This window comes from Fopius arisanus, unplaced genomic scaffold (assembly GCF_000806365.1).
Source record: "Fopius arisanus strain USDA-PBARC FA_bdor unplaced genomic scaffold, ASM80636v1 scaffold00021, whole genome shotgun sequence".
NCBI classification, from domain to species: domain Eukaryota; kingdom Metazoa; phylum Arthropoda; class Insecta; order Hymenoptera; family Braconidae; genus Fopius; species Fopius arisanus.
Window position 1 is genome coordinate 949111 of NW_011887760.1, and position 24814 is coordinate 973924.

Sequence of the window (24814 nt, forward strand, 5' to 3'; positions counted from 1 at the left end):
GTGTGGTAGTTATTGTATCGTTCTTGTCTTCCAACGTTGAAAAATTGCCGTATCGTCTCTTTTCCTCTTGAAAACTGATGGTAATCTCTGTAGATTACTCAATACAATTTTATTTATAATGGAACCATTAGACTTGAGTTTTGAAATATATTTTTTCGTCTCCAACTGATGAAAAAGCTTCGTAACTGCCTTTCAACGGGAACGGGAAATAGAGACTTTATAGGAAAAAATAATTTAATAAATGAATTATGAATTTCCTTTAATTTTGTATAAAGAAAATCCCTGACTTGCACAATCCTTTTTCCGATGCTAATTAAAATTTGGTTATTAGGATGGTATTAAAAAAAAATTACTGCCCGAATGTCTAAGAGCTTCTTGACTAATTATAATTTTGGCATTAAAACTTAGACAATTCCGTCATAATTTGTGACCCATGGAATGCAACTATAAAGGGCCGACTGGAGAAATTGAAAAATGTTGGAGTTAAATACTCTGAATACATCGAAGCTCGCATATTCAATCAATATGCAAATAACTGGGAATCGGTGAGTGTAACTGACACAAAATCTACGATCCAAGATATCCGCTGAATGGAATACTTATTCAGACAATTTTTGCCAATAGCATCTACGATTTGGCAAAATATGAGCAAGTTATCGACGAATTGTTAGCATACTGTTGCCGGGCGAAGGGTTATACAATTCTTTATAAAATGTAAAAGCTCTGAATGATTGAGATTATTGGAAAATCTGTCAATGCCGATAATTTGTAGGCAGCACGCGTCGAATTGGTAAAGAGATGATGATAATAGAGTGAGAGAGCAACATGGAGAACTGTACAAGCTGTACAAGGCCCACGAAAGTTTTTCATAGTGTTAGAAGAGTGGAGATTGGAGAGGGGATAGAAAGAGGTAGATGAGAAACAGGTAGACTGTAGAGAGAGACTACGTTGAATATAAGAATATACTGTTTCAGTCTCTCGTTCGTTGATCTCCTCAGTGGATCGCAGTTGAGTTCGAAGCTTGACTCAATTACGACATTGTATTTGAGTGAAAAATTAATTAGCTAGGTGCCATTGATACGGTAATATGTTTAATTAACAATATATCGTAACGACAATAGTTCAAGTTCGAAAGTGATGGTGACGTGGAAAGAATTTAATATCACTGTTATTGATGTGCTGATGATGACAGCAAGAGCCAAACTATGGGAAGAATTAAATTTTATGGTATAATTAGAGGTGAAGCGAAAAGATAGAGATAAATATCGACCCACATATTGATGAGTACCCACCACTGGTCGTACATCGCACTCAACATAGTTCTGAGTATTTTGTAAGTGGAGCTTGTATCGCCGAGTGACTTCAATGCATGGGCTGTTGGAATATCGCGTCCGCGTTCGTCTGCCGGATAAAACCACCAAAATTGCACAAGGCCCAGCGTTTAATCCCAGTGACAATGGACATTGTCATTTGTTCTCACCGACTCTTCGCTATTTATTCCTTCAAAGCTATTAATCATGTTAATGAGAGTTTTGTGAGTCATTCCACGTATGTTTCTATACGCAAATATTCCAGTGAACAAAATATTATAATCTTTCTTTGAAATTGAATTTCTTTGAAATCGAGAGTACCAATCCCGATTTTCGGCTGGGGACGACAACGGGGGAGAATTTTTTTCAATCCTTCACTTGAAGAGCATCACCCATTTCATTTCATGAAAGTGTTCAAGTGCATATGTACATGCACGTAAACCACCTATAGGAGAGTTGCTCATGACGTCATACATTTGACCACATCTTTGCTGAGGATTTGGCCATGTTTCAAGTTATTTTTCCAAATTTAACTATTTAGTGTTTGTGGTAGTGCTTTGATGAGAAGTGATTGAGTGTAGAATTTTGATTTATCGAGAGGATTTATTAACGCCACTACAAAATCATTTATCTTGGAATATTGCAAACGGGTAAGTTACAGTTCAGGAATTTTTTATAGTTCTATTCATCGAAAATATTATAGGACTGAAGGATAATTTTTTCTTAAAACTTCAAACTCCATTGTTAAATTCGCTATGTTCCTGAATTTTAAAGATATATATTGAACCCTCACCAATTTCCTATTTTTTCATTTTTGACAATTTTGGGGTAGTATAAAGCATCCTCTAATTTACCGCCCTCAGGATTTTCAAGAGAAATTATGAAATACGTATCCATTGAATTGGAATCGCGATGATCGACAGACTTCTGCAAAATATGAGAATACATTTCAAAAACACCGACTATACTTTTAGAAAATGAGTAAAAATACTGCTGAGAATATATTTTTCAGTAGGTAACAGTTTAGAAATTTTGCGATCATGTGTAATATTTTTGAGAAGTACGTTAAACTTATTTCTTACAAGTATTTTCCTAACTATTTGAAAGTCAGCTGACCAAAAGTTCGGTTCAAAGCGTTTGAGAGGTAATCCTTTTTTCGAGTGTTATGTCAAATTCATGATTTAATTATCTTGAAATCTTATGCCCATTTTATCTTCATTGCTTACTTTCAGAACTTTTTCTTACACCGTATTCTGCCGATATAGGCTCCAAATATGAAATCGATATGTTGATCGCTTATGCTGTTAGTGTCAAATTAGTTGGGTGTTGTTATTGATTGCTCATTCTTCCCTTCGTTTGCACTAATTGTCTGTCATTAAGACCTGAGAACATTGGTGTTATTTTGTGTAACGGATACAGCACCTTTGATATTCTTTTATTAATTACTTCTGTCTTCTTATATTTTTCAGATGCCCCACGGAAATGGCAGAAAAAATGCGCGAAACAATTGCGCGCAGTGAAACTGGCCGATTTGCACGCCAACTCGTGGACGGGGTAAAACCAGGGCGGGATGAAGTGAGTTATCCCTTCTTCTCTCTCTAGTCATATATTCCATCTACTGTAAAACAATACGTTTTTTCTTGTAATTCAGAGCGTAAAGCAACAAGCTCTACCTACGGACTGAATCAGAAAAATGATAGTTCGATACACACCCGTATTTATCACTTATGTTACAAGGCCGCGTGGCGTATGTTACTTAATACTTTTCAGCCATTGTCGCATAAATCACTCATTCTTCCTCATAGGATTACAGAACTCACTTTCGGCTCACCAAAACAGTATATTTCACGCCTAGGACGAAAAAAGGGAATCTGACGAATGCGACTTTATAGTCCGAGCCGGAGACGAGGATTATAACGCGCATGAGTCAGAATCACTTTTTTTCGCCGTGGCTATGATGTTATTATATGTTATTGTGGCCGAAAACACGTTTTTATCCGAGCGAAGCGAGGTTAGAAACGCCTTTTACCGGCCGCAATGACATAAAAGTTTTTCACAGCCTAGTGACGAAATGTACTGTTGTATAGTCTCAAATATACTTTGCAAGTTTGAAAACAATGGCGAGAACATTGGTGTCTGTTGTAAGGGTCTCCACAAGTTTAAAAAAGGTGTCAAGTTTATTAACCTTTTACCGATTGGTTACGTGAAGTGTCGGAGGTACTGGCCAATACCGGATATGCGTTTAGTATGTGTTCAGTACGTTGACGTTCTGGTATAATGGTGGGGAGCGTCCATATGATTTGTACCCCCACTCTGAGGACTGACTATATAAGGGCCTGCACGACAGGCACTCGTGCAGTTCGTGCTCGTCACGCTTGGCATACTGTACAACTTAAGCATTTTGATTTACTTCCAGTCATTTTGGGTAATCAGTTGTGATACATACATAGATTAGGGGTCTCACCCCCGATTTTTTTTTAATTATCAATTGCCCCGCCTAAAAGATGTCAATAATAAATTCAGTTAAGAATTGCAGGTAAATTTTACTCATACTTACACTAGGTGCAGATACTGTACAGCCTTGCACTTTAGTTTCAATTCTCCTTTCCAAACCTTTCCTGTGATATACCCTTGCGGGTATGTCTTTACGACCCCCCCCCCCCTATTACCCCCTGTACTGCATTTTCCGAAAGGGAGAAAACCCTCATTTGTGGGAAAATAGTTACTCAGGTACAGTCGTCCTTTTGACAGGACTCCCGCTCGACAGTTAAACTGTGAGATTAGAGCGTTATAAATTTTAACTGCCGGCGTCTGAGATCGAACCCGGATTATTGACATGCTACTCTAGATAACAGGTAGATAATATGTATCACTTTAACCGTGGTAATTCGTCGGTCAATTCTCCTTTCCATTAAAGTCTTGAGAGATTCTTCAGAGAGAGATCTTCCAAGTGTTATTTATTGAGTAGAATTTTTTTAACCGCCATTCCTCATAAAGGGAGTGCATGAGTCTTATTACAGTAGAGCTTAATTTGGTACATTCAAGACAACTGACAACACCTGGATGAGCTATATGATTATTCTGTTTTTTAGAGGGTACAGGATCTGGTGGGTAATATTTTTGCGTCGTATTAAAGAATTCATCAAACCATTTGTGAACTCCATCGCCATTTGTGAACTCCATTTAAACATGTTTTCTACTAAATATCCATGAAAGCGGTCTTCACCCAGGCCGTATCGTTGGATCATATCCTTCCTTTTTCTCAACGTTCGCTCAATGTTTTGTCTCTGTGCTCCAGATATTGGATCCACAAAATTGATTGAGTGGTTGATAACTAAGCACTCATACCCTTCACGATCAAGATCAGTGTATGCCTTTCAGCCATCTGAGAAAATAGTAATCCCAGGTTGGACCCAGTCCTCTTTGACACACATAAGAGTCTTTGCACTCTTATTTTCCACAACGGTAATGACCAAAGCTTTGCTATCCCTTTCGATCGCACCAAATATCTTTCTACCATCTACCATATGGCCTCTGTTGTATTTTTGATGTCCAATTTTTGACTCATCGACCTCAACAATCTTCCCCGGTCCTCTTAACTTGCGAGAGTTGTCTTCAGAGAAGTAAATGGGAGCTTCCCGAGTGACATTCGACTGATCCACCACTGTTTTTGTGCTGAGATATAGCTTACTACTGACGAGATCTTGGCTAAACGGGTTAATGTATACGTATAATCCTGTAAGTCTCAGTGAAGGCGGTATCCGGATTTGTGAGAACCATGATCCATTAAACGCACAGACCTTGGTGTTGCACTGGGAGTTACGTTTCTTCCGATGAAAATCATAGATGACTATCCTCTTCCTCCACCTGAACTCGATATCTGCATCACTGAATCAGCGAGTGATTTTCGGTCTGTTCTTCGATAACACTCATTATATTGCTATTGCTAGAAGGTGTTGCTATACACTTGTTGATCGAAGTTCTGAAAAAATGTAATGTTTCCCAGAACTTCTATCAGCAACACGCAAATGGATCACTGGAGGGGGTTAAAAATTACACGAATGGGTGAGCTAAACTTCCTGCCAGCCAGACTGAAACAATTTTTAGTAGAAGTAAAATAATAATTTTTTTTGTGAAGAAAATCGCTACCTTGCACCTAGTCAATCTTGCGCCTTTTCTACATTTTTACCCTTTTCCGATTTTCTTATAGGGTGGAAGAGATCTAAAAGACACTTCGTTTTTTTCTCTTTCACAGAGTTGAGAGATTCTTTTGGAAACAATTACTCCCGTCCCCCAATTTGATCGTACGAGCATCTGACTGATAATGACTGTTATTCATGATCATGGACATTTAGTCGTTCTGCATTAAGTCGCTTCAATAGCCAGTACATGAAGCTGATAACCATTATGATTTGCTGCATGGAAATTATTTTAGATAGTCTGTTATTATTTTCGAATAAATCGTCATGCTACGTGTTATAAAAACTTACTCAAATATCTCTCTGGTTTTCACGTAAAATATTACCCATATACCATTTTTCGGTGAATATTGTCATGCTGTTTGGCAGTCTTCTAGTGATAAGTACATTGCACGTCGATCATCGAGGCTGATAATTTAAACTTCGTATTATTTCGGTTCACTCATACGTATGGGTATTCGAAATCCAATAATAACGAAATAGTGCAATGTCAAAGCTGTTGGTAGTTTCAGATAAATTTTTGTTTTAGCATGGGCGGACACCATTATTTATCGCGGCCGCGGCTGGACAAAATGCTACCTGTGAACTTCTGCTTCTACAAGGTCTCGACATCAATGCAGCTGATAGCGTAAGTAAACTGTTACGTATTTAGCAAATTCAAATAAAGCAAGATGAACCCTATGAGAGCCACAATTTCTCCTGTGTGATACGTGAATGCGTTCGGATCTCAAATCTTCTAACAAAATTTTGCCCAATCCCTCTTGCTCTATCGTATCAGAAGAAGGGCTATAGAGATGTCTCACCAAAATCCGGTCTCCATTCTGTGGTGATCTAAATCCAATGGTCAAACAATGATTTAATCCGGAATGAAATATAATTAGCAACAAGTAAAACGGTCGAAAAATGCTGGGTTTAATCGTACTCCATTATCGCTTGATTGGAAGATTTAAATTATCATGGGATATTGTAGGTTTTTAGGAAATGAAAATGAATTATCGATAGGACGACAGGCAAACGGAAAGTCGCACGAGTGCGTATCGGTATGTATGTACATAAATGCAGTTAGGGGAATACGTTTAACAAAACGGATGATGTAGCAGGCTAATACTCACCAGTCGTAGATTGCTTATATTATCCTGAATCTAGATTAAAAAAACGAAGGCTTCATGAATCGGAATGTTAGTTTGAATTTTAGGAGGAAGCTTTGTACTATTATTCCGAAGATTTCTTGTCGGAATAGTCGACTGTGTACAATCAATTCGGAAGATTTCCACCTTCGATAGTTCCAATTTCGATAAAAATCAATTGCTACAAGCTTGAATAATTTTCATAAATTATTGATCCTTTTTTGTACAATGAACACCCTATAAATGCTAAGTCAAAACCTCGCAGGTAGGCCATTGTTTGTAGTGATTTCTAAGCTCTATCCTATGTTCAAAAGTAGTAGAGACGCAAGGTATTCTGTTTTCAGTATAGCTTGGACAGCATCCGTTAATGTGTCTTACGCCTTATCCACCAGCGTAGGATGCTTTCCACGGTAGTCATCTTCAGGAAAAGCAAACATGCAAAAAATCATAAGTAACTAAGTCAAGAGTCCAGACTCATGGAGGTAGCCATTCTGTACCTACATGAGTATACTTATGGAATATACTTGTATAATAATTTATACTAAACACACAAGTACCGTAAATGGAAAAAAATTATTTGAAACACTTCAGCAGTCCATGGAGAGAGAGTAGCAACGTGAAGGTTTTATCAACTCGACTACGGAATTTCAGTGCTGCCGTCATCATATTGCTTTTTAATTCAAATTAAAATCCGTGCCTATACCCCATTTTCTTTCTTTATTCGGAAACTCCTGGCATTGTCTCGAATCAATTTGTACTATTCACTGAGCGATGAGGATGCTTTAAGAATACATTATCTTGATTAATTTTTCATACCAGTCGGGTGCGCCCTTTGAACACGCTAGTTACTTTGCATGTAATTGGATCTAATCAGTTTAATGTTGATAAAAAATTCAATATTGTACATTTTATCTATAATTGTTATTTCTTCTTTGTTATTTTGGACCACATATTTGATGAGTTTTTCACGAAAAAATAAAATATATGAGTTTTTTGCCAGAATCACAAAGGTTATTAATGACTTTTTTCAAACAGAATAACTGTTTTTCAAAACATGACACATGAAATTTGACAAATTATCGTCCATAACTCTTGATCATATCGATAGACTATATTTAATGCTAGAATTACATTAATCTTAGCGGGCGCATAATGGTGAAAAACTAAAAAATTGTAATGACTCAATGAACAGAAACAGCCAAATCAGATACAACTGATGTAATTTGAAAAAGCGGAAAATTATTCGTGAAATTCTACATGCTTGCCCCTAGAAATTTGTTGAAAATATAAAAATTTGAATCAAACGTTGTGATGTCCAAAAATCTATCTAAATATTTTTTTCTGCGGTTTCCATAAATATTAATCATTTCAAATCCTCTCCATGAATCTTGAATTATATTTTTACTCAATTTCGTCAATGCGGAAATAAAAATGTAAAATCGTCCGAAATCGATTTCCTCATACAAGTGAGCGCACTCGTCTTTGCGACAGAGTGCCATATGCCAGGACAGTGAACCTCACTTGCGAAATCACGCGCTGTCAAAATTGCTAAATTGATAGACCAATTTTCTTTAAGAATAGAAAGTGGGAAAATCGCGCCATAATTTCCACCAATTAAAAGTCAATTCGTGTAACCACCACGGACCGCTCCCCAAAATCCAAATAACAAATTAGTTTGGCAGCTATACCTTTGGAGCGTTAATTTGACTTGAAGTAATCTACCAACGGACTCGATCTGTCTCTTCGAATCTCCCATACAATACAATAATTCCCGAAAGAGTACAGAACGAAAGAGTACGGGGAAATTGCACCCTTAAATTGAAACTAGTAGTGTTTCTTGCATTTTAATTTTAATTAACTGCTACGGGTCTTGGACATTTTCAACCCAAACTTTGTTTTAACTAGGAACGAATGGGTGAAAATCCCTATGAATTGTAAGTTAAATATTTAAATTTCCGGGGAAAAAATTTAAATTTTATTACATTTTGCTATTTCAATACTTGATATCAATTCAACGTGAAGTTCTAGATTTCCTTCAGATTTTTAATTTGTATTTTTCTGAAGATTAAGAATTTAGAATTGCTTTGGAGCATAAAATTTACTTCGAATATTTTGATTATTTCCAATCCATTAAGACTTCCTCGTTCCTGAATTTCCTTTTTAATATTCCTAAATAATAGCATGCAACTAATTTTCAAATTAAATTGAAAACATATAAACATTTAACTTCATTTGCAAAAGTAAAATTCAACTTTTCTATTTTCATATGAAAGGTTCGAGTACATTTTCCGTATTTAATTAGTCTTCCTACGACGTTGACATCTCCGAACATAACTACATGAAAATCATATTCATAACACAGCGGAAATTCTATAAAATTGGATTGATGACCCATTATTTTGAAGAACTATTGGCATACTTCTAAGTGATATATAGAACTTAGAAAAATCCAACCAAAAGTGACTATTTCAAATGAAAACTTGAATGTAAATTTTTAACTGAAACTCTCATAAGTTGATGAAAAATTTTCAAAACTAGACAAGTTCATGATATTCTACAACTTATTCAATGAGCTATCCAATAATATATCAGATGTATGCTCCATAGTATACAGAGATGGATTTGAGCTCAGAAAGCAGAGAAAGTAGCTTGGGGCGCTCACGGATCTTTTACTTATTGATGGATGGATGGGCATTAATCAAACTATCACAATTTTTAGAATTTGAATCTAAACTCTCGACAGGAGTGATGAAGATTCTCAAGTATAAGGTCAAATGATTGGAATAAGAGGCGTATTTTAGCATTAAAATTAATGCGGCGCCTTTTCCAGTCTGACAGAAAAGACTGCATTTATTATTTAAGGGCCATAATGTACCCTAAGGTTGTCATACGCGCAAACAAATTGCAATATGGGGTATCAGCCCCTATAGGGCCGTGTGGCCTAACGGATAAGGCGTCGGACTTCGGATCCGAAGATTGCAGGTTCGAATCCTGTCACGGTCGAATTTTTTTTTTGAATCACAAAATTGTCGATCGTCTCACGTAAGTCACAATCGATCAATCACATTTATTCTATCTAGTCCTTGTTATATCTAAAATGACTGATCGTTTCCTAGAAAACCGTATTGCTAAATGAAATAGAATGCTGATATTTGGGAACTGCCACATTAAGCCTTATTCTAAAAAAGGGAAAAAACCCCTTTCGATCCTGCCTGTTAATGACAAAAACAGCATGACACCAACCCTCAGTAAAATTTACAAAGTTGGTGTCAATAATTCTATTCGTAAATACGAAAAATCTAATAATATAATCCCCGATAACCAATAAGGTTTCAAAAAACAGGATTCATAGCTACATGCTGTGCGCAAATTACTTGCCGATGTCAATGAAATAATTTTCAATAATATTATTGTAGGCACTGTTCTTTTCGATCTTGAACGAGCCTTCAGTTCTGTTTGGCTTAACGAATTAATCTTCATTCGCCTAGAAAACAAATTCTGATAAATGTCTATGGCATTCATCACAACCATCTAGCACATGATCCACATATAATTATATAATAATTTCAGTAACAGTTTTATGATCACAGAAGGCCTCCAACAGACAGTCATTAATTCTCCCATTTTATTTTCAATTTTTATCGCGCACATAATTAACGCGTATAATCTCAATTCAAATAACAGCACATATACCATAGTTTATGTCGATGACCAATTGATTTATAGCTTGGGTAAAACGGGATATTATCTCACGCACACTAAACCAACTAACTAATAAAGTTAATGATATGTACTACGCTTGGAACTTAGGAGTTAACCCAACTCAAAGTGAGGCAATCCTGTTCCAAAACCCGATAATTAAAATACCTAACAAAAGAACACAAACTATAGAAAAATTCGAAAAAAATCATAGATCTCATATCGAATCTTGAACCTAGTATCCCCTTTAAAGATTCGGTTAAATGCGTTGGCGACCATATCGCAAATCACGTTAGGTGTTTATTGGAAATGGGAGGATTAAATAATAAAGAAATCGCAGTTGAATGTAATTGTCACTCAAATATACTTTTATTTTAATGTCACGAGGAAAGACTGTCTTTACTCTCTGGTGAACTCTAGAAGACTAGCTTTAATTTTGACTATGCAAAGGCAAGAGAAATTATTCACCAATATGAAGAAGAAAGAATCCTCTGTTCTTTCTTTCTTCCTAGGAAAACTGTATTTATGTTTGGGCCTCTCTGACTCCACTTACATCGATTGGTTTTTGTATATATAAATATTGAGTTGCTTAAGATAAATAGTTTATGTTAACTCAATATTTCAACAGTGCTCAATTAATTCGGATATTCACATCAACGAAGCCAGGTCCAGATATAAATCCTTAAGCTCTTTTCCATAATAATAACATTAACAATGGAGCTAGAGCTATGTTATTTGTTCCGACTAAAACATATTAACATACACTTCTTAAATTCTCTGGAACATGGGAGCAAATCAAATGAAAAGAAGCTGCCTGAGAACATGCCTCTTCCTCTATAGATCGTTTCATAGTAATTTTCATGACTTGGTAGACAACAAAACTTGATACTCCGATCAGCCCGAAATTCCATAAACAAATTAGAAATAATCGATAATCACACCATCCAATGGCTATCCGAATGTCCGGAACATGAGGCCATTGGTGGACCTAGATGAGGCAATATCAAGCCCCAGTACTTTTTCCTCAGGATTCCGTCAATAGACCGGTCTTTTACCGCATTAGTACGCATTAAAAAAACACAAAAATCCCCAATGACAGTTTTAGGATCGCGGAATTTAAATACTGGGGAGTATTGAAATTAACGACTGCGTGAGAGTCAATAAAGAGTTTTGGCGACTGCGTGTTGACGAGGAACATCTGAGATAATGCAGGATTTGCCAACAGATTTTCAGAGATCGGAACAACCATCAAAATGCTGTTTCTGGAGCAGCGAGATATTACTGGGACCCCTTTAGGCCTCTTTGAATGATACGATCTATTAAAATGTGCACCGTTAATAATCTCAAGATACTGGGCAAGCTTGTTTATTGATCCAGACAGGCGGGTATCAAAGCTCTATTAAAAGCGTACCTTATAAAATGACCGTATCACCGGAAATAGAAGTTTACAGTACCTTGAAAACAGAGTGAAAATCAATTGAACGGTTTTTTACTGAGAAGTCCGTTCATTTATCATTCGTTCGTCTATTGTTCATCAATTTTGTTTCTCATATTTATTATAACCATTACCAATTATAATTGATTCAATATTTAACAGGTATACTATGTCGTTTAGTGACATAATTCTTTGTTTCGGTTTGTAAAGTAGATTTATTGTGTTCATATAGCATTCTATTTTGATCCTTCATTTAAAATGTCATTCTTTTTTGTAAATTATATTGGTTGATCCTCTTGAGTTGTCGAGGTTCTCGAGATAGGATAATAGCCAGTGGGACTGTAAGCATTCTAAATATGTTTAAAAATTGTTTAGAACTTTCCGGTATAATACATTGAAATTTCTCCTGAGAGTGAACGATATAGGACTTTTAGGCGAGTTAGATAATTTCGAAATAATAATTCCAATCATTATTGTTTCTTCTTGTTATAGTCCGGAGTTACTCCCCTACAGAAAGCTGCAGCCGAAGGCCACTCTGAGGTGGTTGAATTGCTTTTAAAACACGGCGCCGATATATCATGCCAAGACAATATTGTAAGTACCCCATTTTTTAATGAAAATCATCGATACCTGGTAGCATATTGGTACCAACAATTGATATCTCATCGAGATGGTTTCGTTGAAGCGGGTATAGATTGCTTTATGAGAAAGAGAAATCATGATTATGTCAACGAAATAAATTGTTAGTGCTAATTTAGTCCCATATGTTCCATATGATCAATTGAAAGCATAATCGTAACAAAACATGGTTAAAGAATTATATGATTTAATGGCCTATTAAGAGGAGCGCACCGCCTCCGAAGGAAGCGTATTCTCTTCAATCGAAAGAAAAAAGAAATTGTCCTTTGAGAATAAAATAATGTGAGATCACGTAGTAGAATTCCTGTTGCGCTCAGCTGTAGACTGCGAATTGAACGCAACGTCAGAAATCCAGATTTCTTCCCTAGATCGTAGATTTAGAACCGCTGATGTCTACTGATTGTGCATGCAAGGTATGAAGATAGTGTCTGATGGTTTGTGGACTACCTCCAGATAAGACGGTTCAATGGAACAAAGACCTGCAGTTTAGTGGCGGCATTGGAGATCAAAAATATTTTGATCTCAGTCAGGTGTGACTGTATTATGGAAGCACTCGTGAAATCCAACGTACCAAATCACAAGCTATTAGAATTGTTAACAGCTTTTTCACCAACGGAATTCTCACCTACATCACTGAACATGATGCTGCGGAACGTTTTCGATGATTTATTTCAGCGCTCTGCATTGGATAACTTATACCGGAGTATCATGTACGATGAGCTGCTGATGCTGCAATTACCGTCAAATTGCAATTGGCATAGCCGTAATCGTCATAAGAAACTATGTAGGGGAGATAAACTTCATATTTGACATGACGTTTGAAACGATGCGGCCCTGCAGGCTGATATTGGGCCTGACACCAGCAAAACACAAAATAAAAGCCATGGTAATCTCTAACGAGATAAAAACGAGACACGACGAGTCATCACGGTAGTATTACTGAGAAGTGATGTTGAGCCCCATAACTTGGTGGAAGTGATGATGCCATCATAAGCAGTATTAGACGCAATGAGCGACTGTGCGGCTAGAGTCATGACGGAACTGAGAAGAGAGAACCACAGGGGTTTCATCACTAGATCAAAAATCGAAAAAAGCAAACAGCTGAAACTTCTCTCGCCAAGTAATATTTAATGATAGTGACGTGGGTGGTTATGGAAATTATGGTTTTCTATCATTTCTCCTGATCCTCACTCCAGAAAGTACTTAAACATGATGAGAGGGTTTATTACTGACTCTCGACGTCCGCGCTCTAATACGGCTATTTTTCCGGTTTTTAGCACGGAGACTCAGCACTTCACGAATCATCATGGCGTGGTTATAGTAGAACGGTTGCAGTACTGGCTAAAGGCCTCGGAACCCAACGTGTCCCTCTTCATGCGAGAAATCTTGCGGGATTTGCTCCGCTACATCTTGCCTGTCAGAACGGCCACAATCAAAGTTGCAGAGAACTACTCCTTGCCGGGTGTAATCCGGATCTTCAGAATAATGTAAGTTTTCACGGTGTTGGATTATGGAGATCGTAATAAATAAACACTTGGAGTAATTTTAAGACTGAGAATTATCATTCAAATCTATAAGACTCTAGGCAGTCAACAGGTATTTTACTGAACGAAGACTTACAACCAACTAACTAAACGTTACTAGTGAGGCCCACGTTAAACTCTTCTCCAGAGGGCAATATAATTTCTCCTTCCACCCTTGACCCTTGGACTTTTTTTTGTTGATCCTCTGATCATCAGATGTATTTTGGGAAAAACCCCCAATGAGAAAGTTCCTCTGGAACTTTCTCTTTTTTTTTTGTTATAACATAAAGGAAAAGTCCCACAGCAACAAAGAAATAAATATTTCCTGAATCCGGAAATATAAAAACTCTAGAAATGTGAATTTTGAACCCGGGAAAAAATCCGAAATCCAACAGAAGACATATTTGGGACTTGTCAAATTCTATATTATGGATCTATTTCTTAAAGTATGGAGATACACCTCTTCATACATCAGCCCGCTATGGCCATGCGGGAGTCACCAGAATATTGATATCTGGATTATGCAGAGTGTCAGATCAGAACAAAGTGAGTACTGTTTTCCTTATTTAAAAAATTGTCTTCACTTGGAGTCACTTGACACTTTCAACTTTCAAAGAGTGGAGAGTCTACTCCTTTGGTTAAGCAATATATTTATTATACCATTTTGAAGAACCACCCCGCATCGCCCCTCGAAATATTGTTTTTGAACATTCGGTAGAAAAATGTATAGATACGCCAAAACCTACATTTCTTCAAAAAACCTGAGAAAATTTTCGATGAAAGCTGTAGTTTTGATTTTTTTTTAATGCTTTTTAATGCATGAGGTTTCTTGATTTAATTTGAAAAGTAAATATTTTTAGAAGGAAAGAAAATCAACATAATCTTTGATATTTCGGCTCATAATTATAATAGAGACTTTCGCCTGCGCACGTTTTCCTTGACTACTTTTCGGAAAAAAAACAGAGTCGTGTTAATAGTCGGAGCAATGGCCTATATATACGAATATATAAAGCCCTTGTTACAGCCAGCCAATTCCACTTAAAAAATACATTATTTATATTAGCAATTTACAATCTCACTTGTGGAGAATTTTTCGATGATGCTCGTCCATTTTGATCTTCACAGAATGGTGATACTGCGCTTCATATTGCAGCAGCGATGGGTCGAAGAAAACTAACTCGAATTTTGCTAGAAGCCGGTTGCGACCGTTCCCTCCGCAACAAGCAGGGGGAAACAGCAAAAGACATTGCCAGGCGAAAAAATCTTAGTGAAATCCTGGAAATAATAAATAAGTCTCGAAGCAAGAGTCGATCACGCTCGAAAAGTGAAGATAAAGTAAATGATATTGCCTTTAACACAACTCCAGAGATAAGATCTGCTAAGGGTGAAAAGAAAAGAGAGAAAACTGGGAGTGGAACGAGTGGCAGCAGAGATGGAGGTACAAAAAAGGAGACGAAGAAACATAAAAATGATCATAAAAGTCATATTGGGAAAGCTGTTATCGGGAAACAATGGTCGCCATATGGTTGCCACTATTACCCTGATCCTGAGGCTTTTCCTCAGCCGAAACTCGACTCGTTGCCCTCGGACCCATTAGCTAGAGGGGAGCAGTACTACTTGGATCTCGCTGGTAACATAAGAAAAGGTCCAGTTGGCGTAGGGTACACTTGCTACTGTGCACCTTTCTTCCGACATATGGAAGCCAAACTGGAGCGTGATAAAGCAGAATTAAAAGCGCACATCGACCAAGCACATGAGCGATTAGATCTCAAAGTCGCGCACTTGGAGAGGAGAACACGAGGGCAAATTTCAGAGTTAACGAGATATGTTGCTGCAGAAAGGTCCAAATGTGAGGAACGTCATGCACATTTACGAAGATGGATACACCGTAAAGAATTTGGCAGACATTCAGAGCGACTTCCTAAAATCGTTAATGAGGAAACAAATCCACTGACAAAGGCTAGATCTCTCGAGGATCTTCTTGATGAGAGACCTCAGGACAGGAGTTTTGAAATACAGGGGGAGACAAATGGACGTAAGGGAAGCTTGGATAATCTCGATATACCTCCTATTCCAAGACTGAGTAAGAGCTGCAAAGACGTTTCTGTCGATGGAGCCAGACCGGCATTATCTGTTTTAAATGCACCACAGAGGCTTAATGAGACGTTCGATGGGGTGATTGCAAGGGACAGGACATCGCCGTTGGGAGCTGCTGCGTCACCGACTATCCACTTGAAACATGAAATAATACAACAACAGGTGATTATAACATTGAGAAAAAAACCTCTAAAAACTGAACCTTCAAGGAATCCTTTCTTCCCTGTAGGTTTGAGAAACTATCAACTTTGACGCACATTTCTACACTGAAATAGGTGCAATTACTCATAGTCTTTTTTTTGGTTTTTCATGCAGATGTCTCTTCATTACGATATCAAACACAGCGATAAGGAAATGGCAGTTAACGAGGAGACTAGAGAGGGATGGAAGCTATCACCCACTAGAAGGAGTGTTCACGAGATGATAAAACGTTTTCAACAAACCCCAGGGATCCATCATGGTTGGAGATCACCGCAATCTGCGAGCAGTGAACGAACTGTTAATCTTAATCTTAGACAGTCTTCAACGGGACACAGAATTCAAACGCAAGGAACAGCATCTAGTGGACGTCACGTGGAAAGTCATGGTAAAAAGAAAACTTATAAAAAAAAGGCTAATCAATTATCCTCTCTCACATGTTAATTAATAATGAATTGAGGCAGGTAATGAGAGCGAGAGTAGTGAAGCGGAAGATGATGTCGATATCAGCCCAATAACGAATGGAAACAGCCAAAAACGTTTCGATAGGGTATCAGAGAATTCCCATTACGATTCGATAGCAAGAATGCCATATAGATCGCGTAGTGCTGTTTATAGTCCCACTCCACCGCTTCATGATGCGCATAATGACTCTGGATATAGTACGAAGATGTACGGATCGAGTAAAGGTGCTTCTCCTTCCCTATCAGGTAAAACTATTGAAAATCTCAGAATCCATAGTATAGTCTGTCCGTAACTGCAGATGGTGTATACTTGGATTTAGGTTTAATATCTTAAGGCTGCACACCAGGGTCTTGAAAATCAATTATTGTACAGTTTGTCATGATGTCCAGATAGATGATCACTACATGATCTGACAATACCAATATTTAACCCAATATTTGCCTAAAGTTTTGTTGAAATCATTAAATAAAATAATCACAAGGTTTCTGACCAAAGCCAATTTTTCACCAACCTCATTTTTTCCAGTAATTACCTGAGTTTTTACTTTTTTGGGGTTTTTCTCTACTGCTGGGATTATGTCTGCATTTGTTGTTCTAAGAATCTCTCCGGCAATGTTAACAGAGTCACGTTACTACCAAAGTGCCAATATGCGCAAAAAACGTATTTTCATTCTAATTATAATTGAAATACATCAGAGTATATTAACACTTTTAAAATATAATAAAAGTTAATTTGAGAATAGCGAATACCGAGAATGACTAGCGCATTGTTTGAAGATACATGACTTTACTCCTGGAAATGGCCGTTTTTTTGCAGGTACGTGACTCTTTTACTGAGCTGTTAAGACGTTATTTTCTCTTGCCGTCTTCTCTTTGACTAAATCCTTAAAGGAGCTGTAACTTTTACTCATTTTCTTCTCAATACGAATCTAGCCAGTCCATATTTTCAGATTTTTTGTGAATTTTATCTGTCTAACGCTCGTAAAGCCTCAAGATAATTCGCTAGCCATAGTCAGTGTATACCTTCAATTCCTACAGTTGCGTCAATTTCCTTGCATATAAACGGCCACTAAATTTTTCTGAGACCTCAGAAAACAGGAGTGCAACAACCGCTGTTTGCAACGAGTATTAACTAAATAGTCACCGGGTCCTTGGGCTGCTTTGGAGTTGCAGGGAATATGAGTTCAGTTAAACATTTTTTTCGATATTTCGCTTACTGCTTACAGGTAGCTTTAGATGGTTATGGTTGAACGCCTTTAAAGAGTCACACAAATTTTTCTATGGGTGTTCCGTAGTTTCTATCAGTGAGAAAATTTTTTGCGTTTAAGATATCCTAGAAACATTGAGTCCCAGCCACATTCATTTACTTATCAGGCTAATAATTAATTTTTCCATACTGGTGCTCACGATTTCTCGTCTAGGAATTGATACTACATACTTCCCAAACTCGAAAACTTGAAAATCACTATGGAATAGTTATTTTTTTCATCTCGATCACGCGTGTTTGATCTAGAGCCATTGAAAAAGAAATTTGACTCAAGTAATTTTGAAACCAAATCGAAATTCAAGATTTTTTAGGAACATCCGCAATAAGTTTATAGGGGTAACAGAAAATGCATGAGAGACCTGAAATTTTTACCATTAAAGATTAGTAATTTGAAAATCGGTTTTGAAAATCTTGCCAAGATTGCCAGTATCGATTTGTATGGAGAAAACAGGAAAAATAATCATTTGTCACAGAGCCTTATGAAACACTTTTCAATAATCTTCATGCCGCTTCAATGTTTTTGGGCTTTCAGCGGAATTTTCTTAAGCGTAAAGAATGGCAGCCGATTTGGAGGGAAGAGGAAGAGAGCGTATCGCAACAGAGAAGGAAGGAGGAAGGATAAGTATGTGTGGTAAAGGCAGAAAATGTAAAAATCCGTATGGATATACGTACTGAAATAAAAATGGAATACAAATCGTACAACTGTTCACAACATTTTTTTCTCTTTCTTTTATACAAAATAGTCTATTCTATGATGTACACATATGTCCTAAGAATACTGAATATGGCGCTGGTTTTGTCTTTCCAGTTGCCTTGCGTATTCGGATATTGTAGTATGGTACAAAGGTATTCCAGTAAGGGTATTGGAATTGGCGCCACAGATTTGAGCAACAATGTAATCTCCTGATTTAATATTTTTAGATTTATCGTTTTTTCTGTCACTAGGAATTACCGGATCATGAATTATCACACGAGTATTGCCGTCAGTTCGGCCTTGAAGAACATGAGTCGATTTTTTACTGGGCTGAAAACATCCAATAAAATTGCATTTAATTCATTTTACTTCTTTTTTAGGTTCAAATATTTAATGAAACTCGAGAAATAAGTTTATTCAAATAGGTTTGCATACAAGGCAAAATTTTATTGGTGAAAAACGTTCGGGACTTGAGCGTTAGAAATTTTTTTAAAATAATTATGTTGCCAATTATTATTATAATAGAGATCTCTATAATTTTGAATTTCTCCGTTTAAAAGGTACTAAAACGTGATTCTAAAAATGACTTACCCCTTCAATTAATACGAGTTGATGTGTTCCCACTTGCATTCTGTTCAAATTCTCCACTTGCGGCCGCCATAAATGTATCATTCTTGTTAAACGTTCGCTTTTCACTTCTGGAGACACACTATCCACATATCTTCGATGGGCTGTTGTTTTCTGGAAAGAAATAATTACTTCAATTTTATCTTCTATTCAAAATTATGATAGGATTGAAAAATTCAATATATCCAAAAATGACAGCTTACCTCTCGCATGCTGTACTGGAATAAAAATGCCTGGTGATATTTCACTTGATCTATTAATGTCAATGTGTCTTCAAATTCCTCTGCAGTTTCATCGCAGAATCCAGCAATAAAGTCGCTAGATAATTTTATTTGGGGTATTATACTACGAATTCGTTCAACGAGCTCAAGGTAAGATTCACGAGTGTATCCTCTTCTCATTCTTTCCAAAACCGCAGAGTTTCCACTCTGAGCTGGTAGATGAATTTGTTTACAGATGTTGGGTCTCTCAGCAATCAAATGGAGAACTTCGTCTGGGAAATCTTTGGGATGTGGGGACGTAAATCTGCAAAATTTACGAACATAAATATGGATAAATTTAATTCCCTTGCGGAAAACTAATGAAATTTAATTTGTTTACCTGATTCGTATTTCAGGATTAACTTGTGAAACTTTATCGAGCAAATCACTAAATCGAAGTCCACCTAATTTAGGCTTGTAAACTGTTTTAAATCCTTTTGCAAGATGAGTGGAGGACTTCTCACTAGGGTAGGAATTAAATTGCGACAAATCTCTGTAACTATTGACGTTTTGTCCCAGCAGAGTAATTTCCTTTATTCCCATGTCTGACAATTGTTGTACTTCATCCAAGATACTCGCTGTTGACCGCGATCTTTCTCTCCCTCGCACAAAAGGAACGATACAGTAGGTGCACATGTTGTCACATCCTCTCATAATTGATCTTTATAAGAAAAAAAACACAAATGACACCAAATAAAATATCATTAACAATACTTCAACTATAATACATCTACCGGATTTAATTTGAGCATAAATGTACGCCCACATGATCGTTTTATTTATTATTTCTTCGCACATCTTCATTGAAAATTCGTATTTTGCTCCCTGCCAAACGGCAGCAAAATAAATACTTGCCGTCATGTAATGTAATGTAAGGTAATACAGAAGAAATAAAAGGAAGCAGTAGAGTAATTGAATAGAACCCCTTTTCTCAACTAAGGTAATTTCGTATAAGAATCAAAACTAATTGAGCAATTTTTATTAACTCAACATATCGAACTCTTGTTCAATGAAGTATATTTTGTATTACATACACAAACGCAGAGATCGAGTCTGGGTTCAATCTCACAGGAGTTATATCAGCATAAGTTTCTTCCAGGGAAAGTTGGACATTGATGGCAGTTTCATGATTTTCTACAATGGACAGTAGTCTTGGCAAATCTCTGTAGCTGTCAGGTCCAGCTACAAGATCCACAGCTTTTTTTTTCTCCAAAATCTGCGTCTTGAGTCTCTCGGCCATGCAGCCAAGTATCCCAATCTTCAGGGGAGTTTTGCTCGAAAAAGTTTTTCGTTTTCTCTTCAAACTATTCAACTGATCTATTCTTCCCCAGATTTTCTGTTCCGCTCCTTCCCTTATCGCACACGTCACTAGCAGAACAATATCAGCATCGTCCATATCCATCGTTCGACTATATCCATTCCGCTTTAATATAGACCAGATAATTTCTGTATCATTGACATTCATCTGACATCCATAAACATCAAAGTAAACTTTTTGTTCGGGCCCATAATTCGTTCTTAAATATGGATGTTTCCTAGCACTCACTGAAGGTGTTGTTTTTGTGTTTGCGAGAATAAAGTCCGCCAGATCGGGCCCTTCATGAAAGCGATTTTTTCTTTCAACATCTAAATTGTGAGAATTTTTACTTGTAGGTCTTGAATCTGCTCTGTCATAAACTGAACAATGGAATTCATTTAGCATGTTATGGAACAATAATGGAGACATACGATTGATTTGATCCTTCTTTTGCCATTGCAAGGACAAAATTCTTCGAGATCGCTCCAAGTTAATGCAACTTGATACGTATCTCATTCCGTTCATTATTCAAAGAACTCAAGACACTTTGATCAATGACTGAGAGGTTATGGTGTTTTCAATTCTTAAATCATCACTTAATATATTACGTCATTATTGATCTTGAACATTTTTTATTTCACAGATTTTGATCATTCAAGATTTTACGTTTTATTTTCACTTATTAAGCATTCTTTGAAGCTTTTAGAAAATTATAGATATGTACTTCCAAGTGTGGCTATTAATATCTTACGAATCGTACGAGCCCTAGAACTGTCGGCAGACATGTGTTTTTGTAAAGTAGACCTGGATAGTGATGACCTCTAGGGTGATATTCTCATTATTCTCTCATATCATTGAATAATTCAAGTTAAACAGTAAATAATTGAAAAAATAATTGAAAATTAATATAATATATATCACAAACAAACAACAACAACAAATAACAGAATATAATTCATCAGGTCGATCGCACAAAGCCCAAATAACTTGTCACAATGAATTTACTTTAAAGTATGCTCCCATTCAGCGATTCAATCGAGAATTTTGTTTAAATAGTGAAATAATCTAGAGGCATTAAATCATACTCGTCTGAATTATGTACACGTTTTTATTAATTTCAATGATCTGTATAGTTGATCTCAAATAATTATCATGATTGTAAATTGTTGTCCATCCTTTGGATTTCAATCAATGAGCTAAATATTCCATCTTTCACATTATTTATTTTTCTTTTGGAATTGAAGCAGTCTCTGGTGATTTTTTCTGCAAAATGAAAAACTCGATTAAAAAAGTGAATGAAAAAGGTAATTTGTGGATTTTGAGGATTTCATAGGGAATTACAGACGAATTTCCACCACCATCGAGTGGTTGTTTCAACGGATTTTCGTTTCTTGGGATTCGAAATGTCGGCTATTTCATTTGAACTCTCGAAACAATTCAAATCATTCGATTTAGGATGGGAATCATATTTCTCTTTCTCGCATTCACAGTTGTTATCTAGAGAGAAGTTTCAAGAGTCATAGTTTAATTTTTACCTAATGAAAGGGAACATTTATTACGTTATTTAAATAGATATATGGATGTCATTAATAGTTTGTAGGTAAGATAATTCGTCCGATGAGGAATATGAAAGGAGTGATGTGAAATGGAAGGTGACGAGGGCAGAACACTCTTGGATGCCATAATACCTGTTCCTCAACGCCTTCAGTTATATTACCAGCCAATGAACCAATACTAGACGCTACACTGGAACCTGTCTCAGAAACTATATTAATAATATCTGAAAACGACGATGGCATTTGGAAAGATGGTAATTCAGGCCATGATATCTCCATTTGTTTCTCTCCAGGCTTAACTAGAATTATGATTCGTCCAATACAGAACATTTCATTTTTTAATTCCATAGGTTAATAAATTCGTGAGTAGTCAAATATTTGCAAAATACTACATAAATTTGACATAGATATGATAAAAACGTTAGCATACCTCCATAAGCAAAATTTATAGCAATGTTGGCATAATGTTTAGCAGCCATAATACCAGCTTCTGCCTGTCTCGGGTAACAAACGGCAGCAACACCAAGAGCACCAGTTGTTGTGTATACAAATCGTTTGAATTTACCACCGCGAAGACTGAATATTAATCCAGTGAGACCACCAATTGCTACAGCTCCAAGTCGCGGTAACGTATTCGTTTCTTCACGTAAGTAATCCAGCATCACTAGAAATATTGATAAAATATTTTTATTTCTTAGAATATTTATTAAGAAAAACGTCGGAGAACTAGGTATATAATGGGAATGATTCTTTTTAATAATTGAAAACCTCTTAGGTAGCAAAATAGTGAGAGGGTATATGGTAAAGTTCAATAGATGAAAATATAATATTATCGTTTTCATATTTACATTGGCTATGTTCTATTCCTGTATTAAATTTATCACTGACGGTGCTGGTGACGGAATTGTATTCATTCAAGATGTCTTGAATGTTTTTTCGGACAGCTCCGAATCCATGCTCCAAAAAACCTGCCGAATCTTGATCATTTGCACTAGAATAGAAGAAGTGGTTTCTTTTCTAATCAACTGGTGAATTATTATAATGATTTGATAAATGCCACAATTGCATCCTATTCGAATCAGTCAGAAATTGTTGTAAGAGTCAAAAAATTTAATAATGCTCAATTTCACACGATTTCTTTTGAACCCAATTTTTTATACTCCATGAATCTGCGAAAACTTTTTGGTGCAGGTGGAATATTTTTTATTTTTCAAAATGGGAAATCCTGGAAATTGTATTTTCTAGTTTTTAAAACGTAGTAAGAAGTAGTGGGTGAGTACAATGAATCGTGAATTACTTGTGATTTACCGTTGGACTTGTTGATCTGGTGGTGGGTCGTGTACGTAAATCGGCAATTCTGAGGGACGAATCAATGTTTTTGGTAGAATTTCGTTGCTGGACTCTCCTGGTTTACCAGATGGTGTAGATTGGGACTTAGCCAGTGGTACTGCAGCGTATAGTCCACCCGGCATGAGGATTTTTTTCAAGAGCTTTTATTGATCAAAACATAAATTTTGAAACTTCGTAACGATTTCTTGACATTCTATTTCATCATCGGAGATATATATTTATGTCATAAATCAACGTTGTAAAATAATGAAATTGAAATGTCAAAATAAAGTGTAAACATTGAAAGAATCATGGCTTTTGATGGACTAAGAAATACTCATAATTGGTGCAGCTGATTCGATTATCAGAAATAGTAATCATAGATTGACATAAAATATTAATTTTTTTCATGAAAATAAATGCTTGTGCTCTAACCTTCAGCTTCATCCCCTGCATGTTGACAGTTGTTTGATGCACAAATAATTTTAATGAATAAATTACAGCCAATAAGTAAAGCAAATAATTCAAATTTCTAAAATAGTATTAATAAAAATCGTTTATGTCCAGTCAAATTGATTTTTCATATTTATAACTCAAAATAATGTCTCACAAATATTCCCAGATTCATCAAGCCAACTTTTAACAACGACATCTGGATATCTGCATGTACCTTTTGATGAAAATAGAGGTGCCAGCTTGTTAGAATTTGAAAAATTTTAAATAATCTTTTTACGCATTTATTAATAGTAGAATTATTGTCTGCTACTGTAATACTATGAAACCTTTACACGTCTTTCCTTGATTGTTAAATACCTAATGGGAATTATAGCCAGAAGTTAGGAATAGCAATCTAATTTCAACTGCAATTACCATCAGAGTATAAAAATTCAATTTTAGGTCTTTTATTGCGGGCTATCCAAATTTTTATTCTCGTATGATTGTGTGATAAAGCACTTGAAAGGTCGGGAATTAAATTCATTTAGTGCTTTAATCATCGAATATTACCATCGAATAGAAGCGATAATTCATGCAATTAGGTGGGAGAAATAATCTATTTAGAAAATAAAAAAAGTCCACAAAAAAAATATTTTTA

General features: G+C 36.2%; 3 protein-coding genes and 1 non-coding gene across 5 annotated transcripts; 2 read left to right on the plus strand and 2 right to left on the minus strand.

The window, feature by feature from the left end:
• The first annotated feature begins 949 nt into the window (after window positions 1-949).
• dgo (ankyrin repeat domain containing protein 6 diego) lies at window positions 950-18636 on the plus strand. 2 transcript variants are annotated; one of them, XM_011301328.1, is made up of 10 exons: window positions 950-1960; window positions 2780-2885; window positions 6039-6137; window positions 12263-12364; window positions 13687-13896; window positions 14380-14478; window positions 15058-16191; window positions 16345-16615; window positions 16692-16937; window positions 18491-18636. In XM_011301328.1, the coding sequence occupies exons 2-10, from the start codon at window positions 2793-2795 to the stop codon at window positions 18502-18504; spliced, it is 2268 nt and encodes a 755-aa protein (XP_011299630.1). In that variant the 5' UTR covers window positions 950-1960; window positions 2780-2792; the 3' UTR covers window positions 18505-18636. The 2 variants fall into 2 exon arrangements, with proteins under 2 accessions (XP_011299630.1, XP_011299629.1); XM_011301327.1 differs by lacking the exon at window positions 18491-18636 and having other exon boundaries at window positions 16692-18475.
• Window positions 9567-9639, plus strand: TRNAR-UCG (transfer RNA arginine (anticodon UCG)). Its single transcript has one exon. It is a non-coding gene; the product is annotated as a tRNA-Arg (tRNA).
• A 30-nt stretch (window positions 18637-18666) lies between the features above and the next one.
• Window positions 18667-21667, minus strand: LOC105264454 (CDK5 regulatory subunit-associated protein 1). The gene is made up of 6 exons (XM_011301329.1): window positions 21268-21667; window positions 20574-21165; window positions 19880-20200; window positions 19483-19804; window positions 19244-19393; window positions 18667-18982 (listed from the first exon to the last, which is right to left on the minus strand). Exons 1-6 carry the CDS (start codon window positions 21359-21361, stop codon window positions 18728-18730), a joined length of 1734 nt encoding a protein of 577 aa, XP_011299631.1. The 5' UTR covers window positions 21362-21667; the 3' UTR covers window positions 18667-18727.
• A 259-nt stretch (window positions 21668-21926) lies between these two features.
• Mic26-27 (MICOS subunit 26/27) lies at window positions 21927-24376 on the minus strand. Its single transcript, XM_011301330.1, has 6 exons — window positions 24157-24376; window positions 23701-23882; window positions 23241-23383; window positions 22823-23056; window positions 22525-22691; window positions 21927-22099 (listed from the first exon to the last, which is right to left on the minus strand). The coding sequence occupies exons 1-6, from the start codon at window positions 24175-24177 to the stop codon at window positions 22058-22060; spliced, it is 789 nt and encodes a 262-aa protein (XP_011299632.1). The 5' UTR covers window positions 24178-24376; the 3' UTR covers window positions 21927-22057.
• Window positions 24377-24814: the final 438 nt, after the last annotated feature.

What these genes read in the sequence shown, in the direction of transcription:
- dgo (XM_011301327.1), top strand. Translation starts at nt 2,793, where the DNA reads ATGGCAGAAAAAATGCGCGAAACAATTGCGCGCAGTGAAACTGGCCGA. An exon ending in GAGTGTCAGATCAGAACAAA is followed by an intron (nt 14,479 to 15,057) that starts GTGAGTACTGTT and finishes TGATCTTCACAG; the next exon opens with AATGGTGATACTGCGCTTCA. An exon ending in ATGAAATAATACAACAACAG is followed by an intron (nt 16,192 to 16,344) that starts GTGATTATAACA and finishes TTTTTCATGCAG; the next exon opens with ATGTCTCTTCATTACGATAT.
- LOC105264454 (XM_011301329.1), bottom strand. Translation starts at nt 21,361, where the DNA reads ATGAACGGAATGAGATACGTATCAAGTTGCATTAACTTGGAGCGATCT. An exon ending in GACTCGATCTCTGCGTTTGT is followed by an intron (nt 20,201 to 20,573) that starts GTATGTAATACA and finishes TTTCTTATAAAG; the next exon opens with ATCAATTATGAGAGGATGTG. An exon ending in TCCAGTACAGCATGCGAGAG is followed by an intron (nt 19,394 to 19,482) that starts GTAAGCTGTCAT and finishes ATTTCTTTCCAG; the next exon opens with AAAACAACAGCCCATCGAAG.
- Mic26-27 (XM_011301330.1), bottom strand. Translation starts at nt 24,177, where the DNA reads ATGCAGGGGATGAAGCTGAAG. An exon ending in TGCAGGGGATGAAGCTGAAG is followed by an intron (nt 23,883 to 24,156) that starts GTTAGAGCACAA and finishes GATCAATAAAAG; the next exon opens with CTCTTGAAAAAAATCCTCAT. An exon ending in CTGAAGGCGTTGAGGAACAG is followed by an intron (nt 22,100 to 22,524) that starts GTATTATGGCAT and finishes TTCATTTTGCAG; the next exon opens with AAAAAATCACCAGAGACTGC.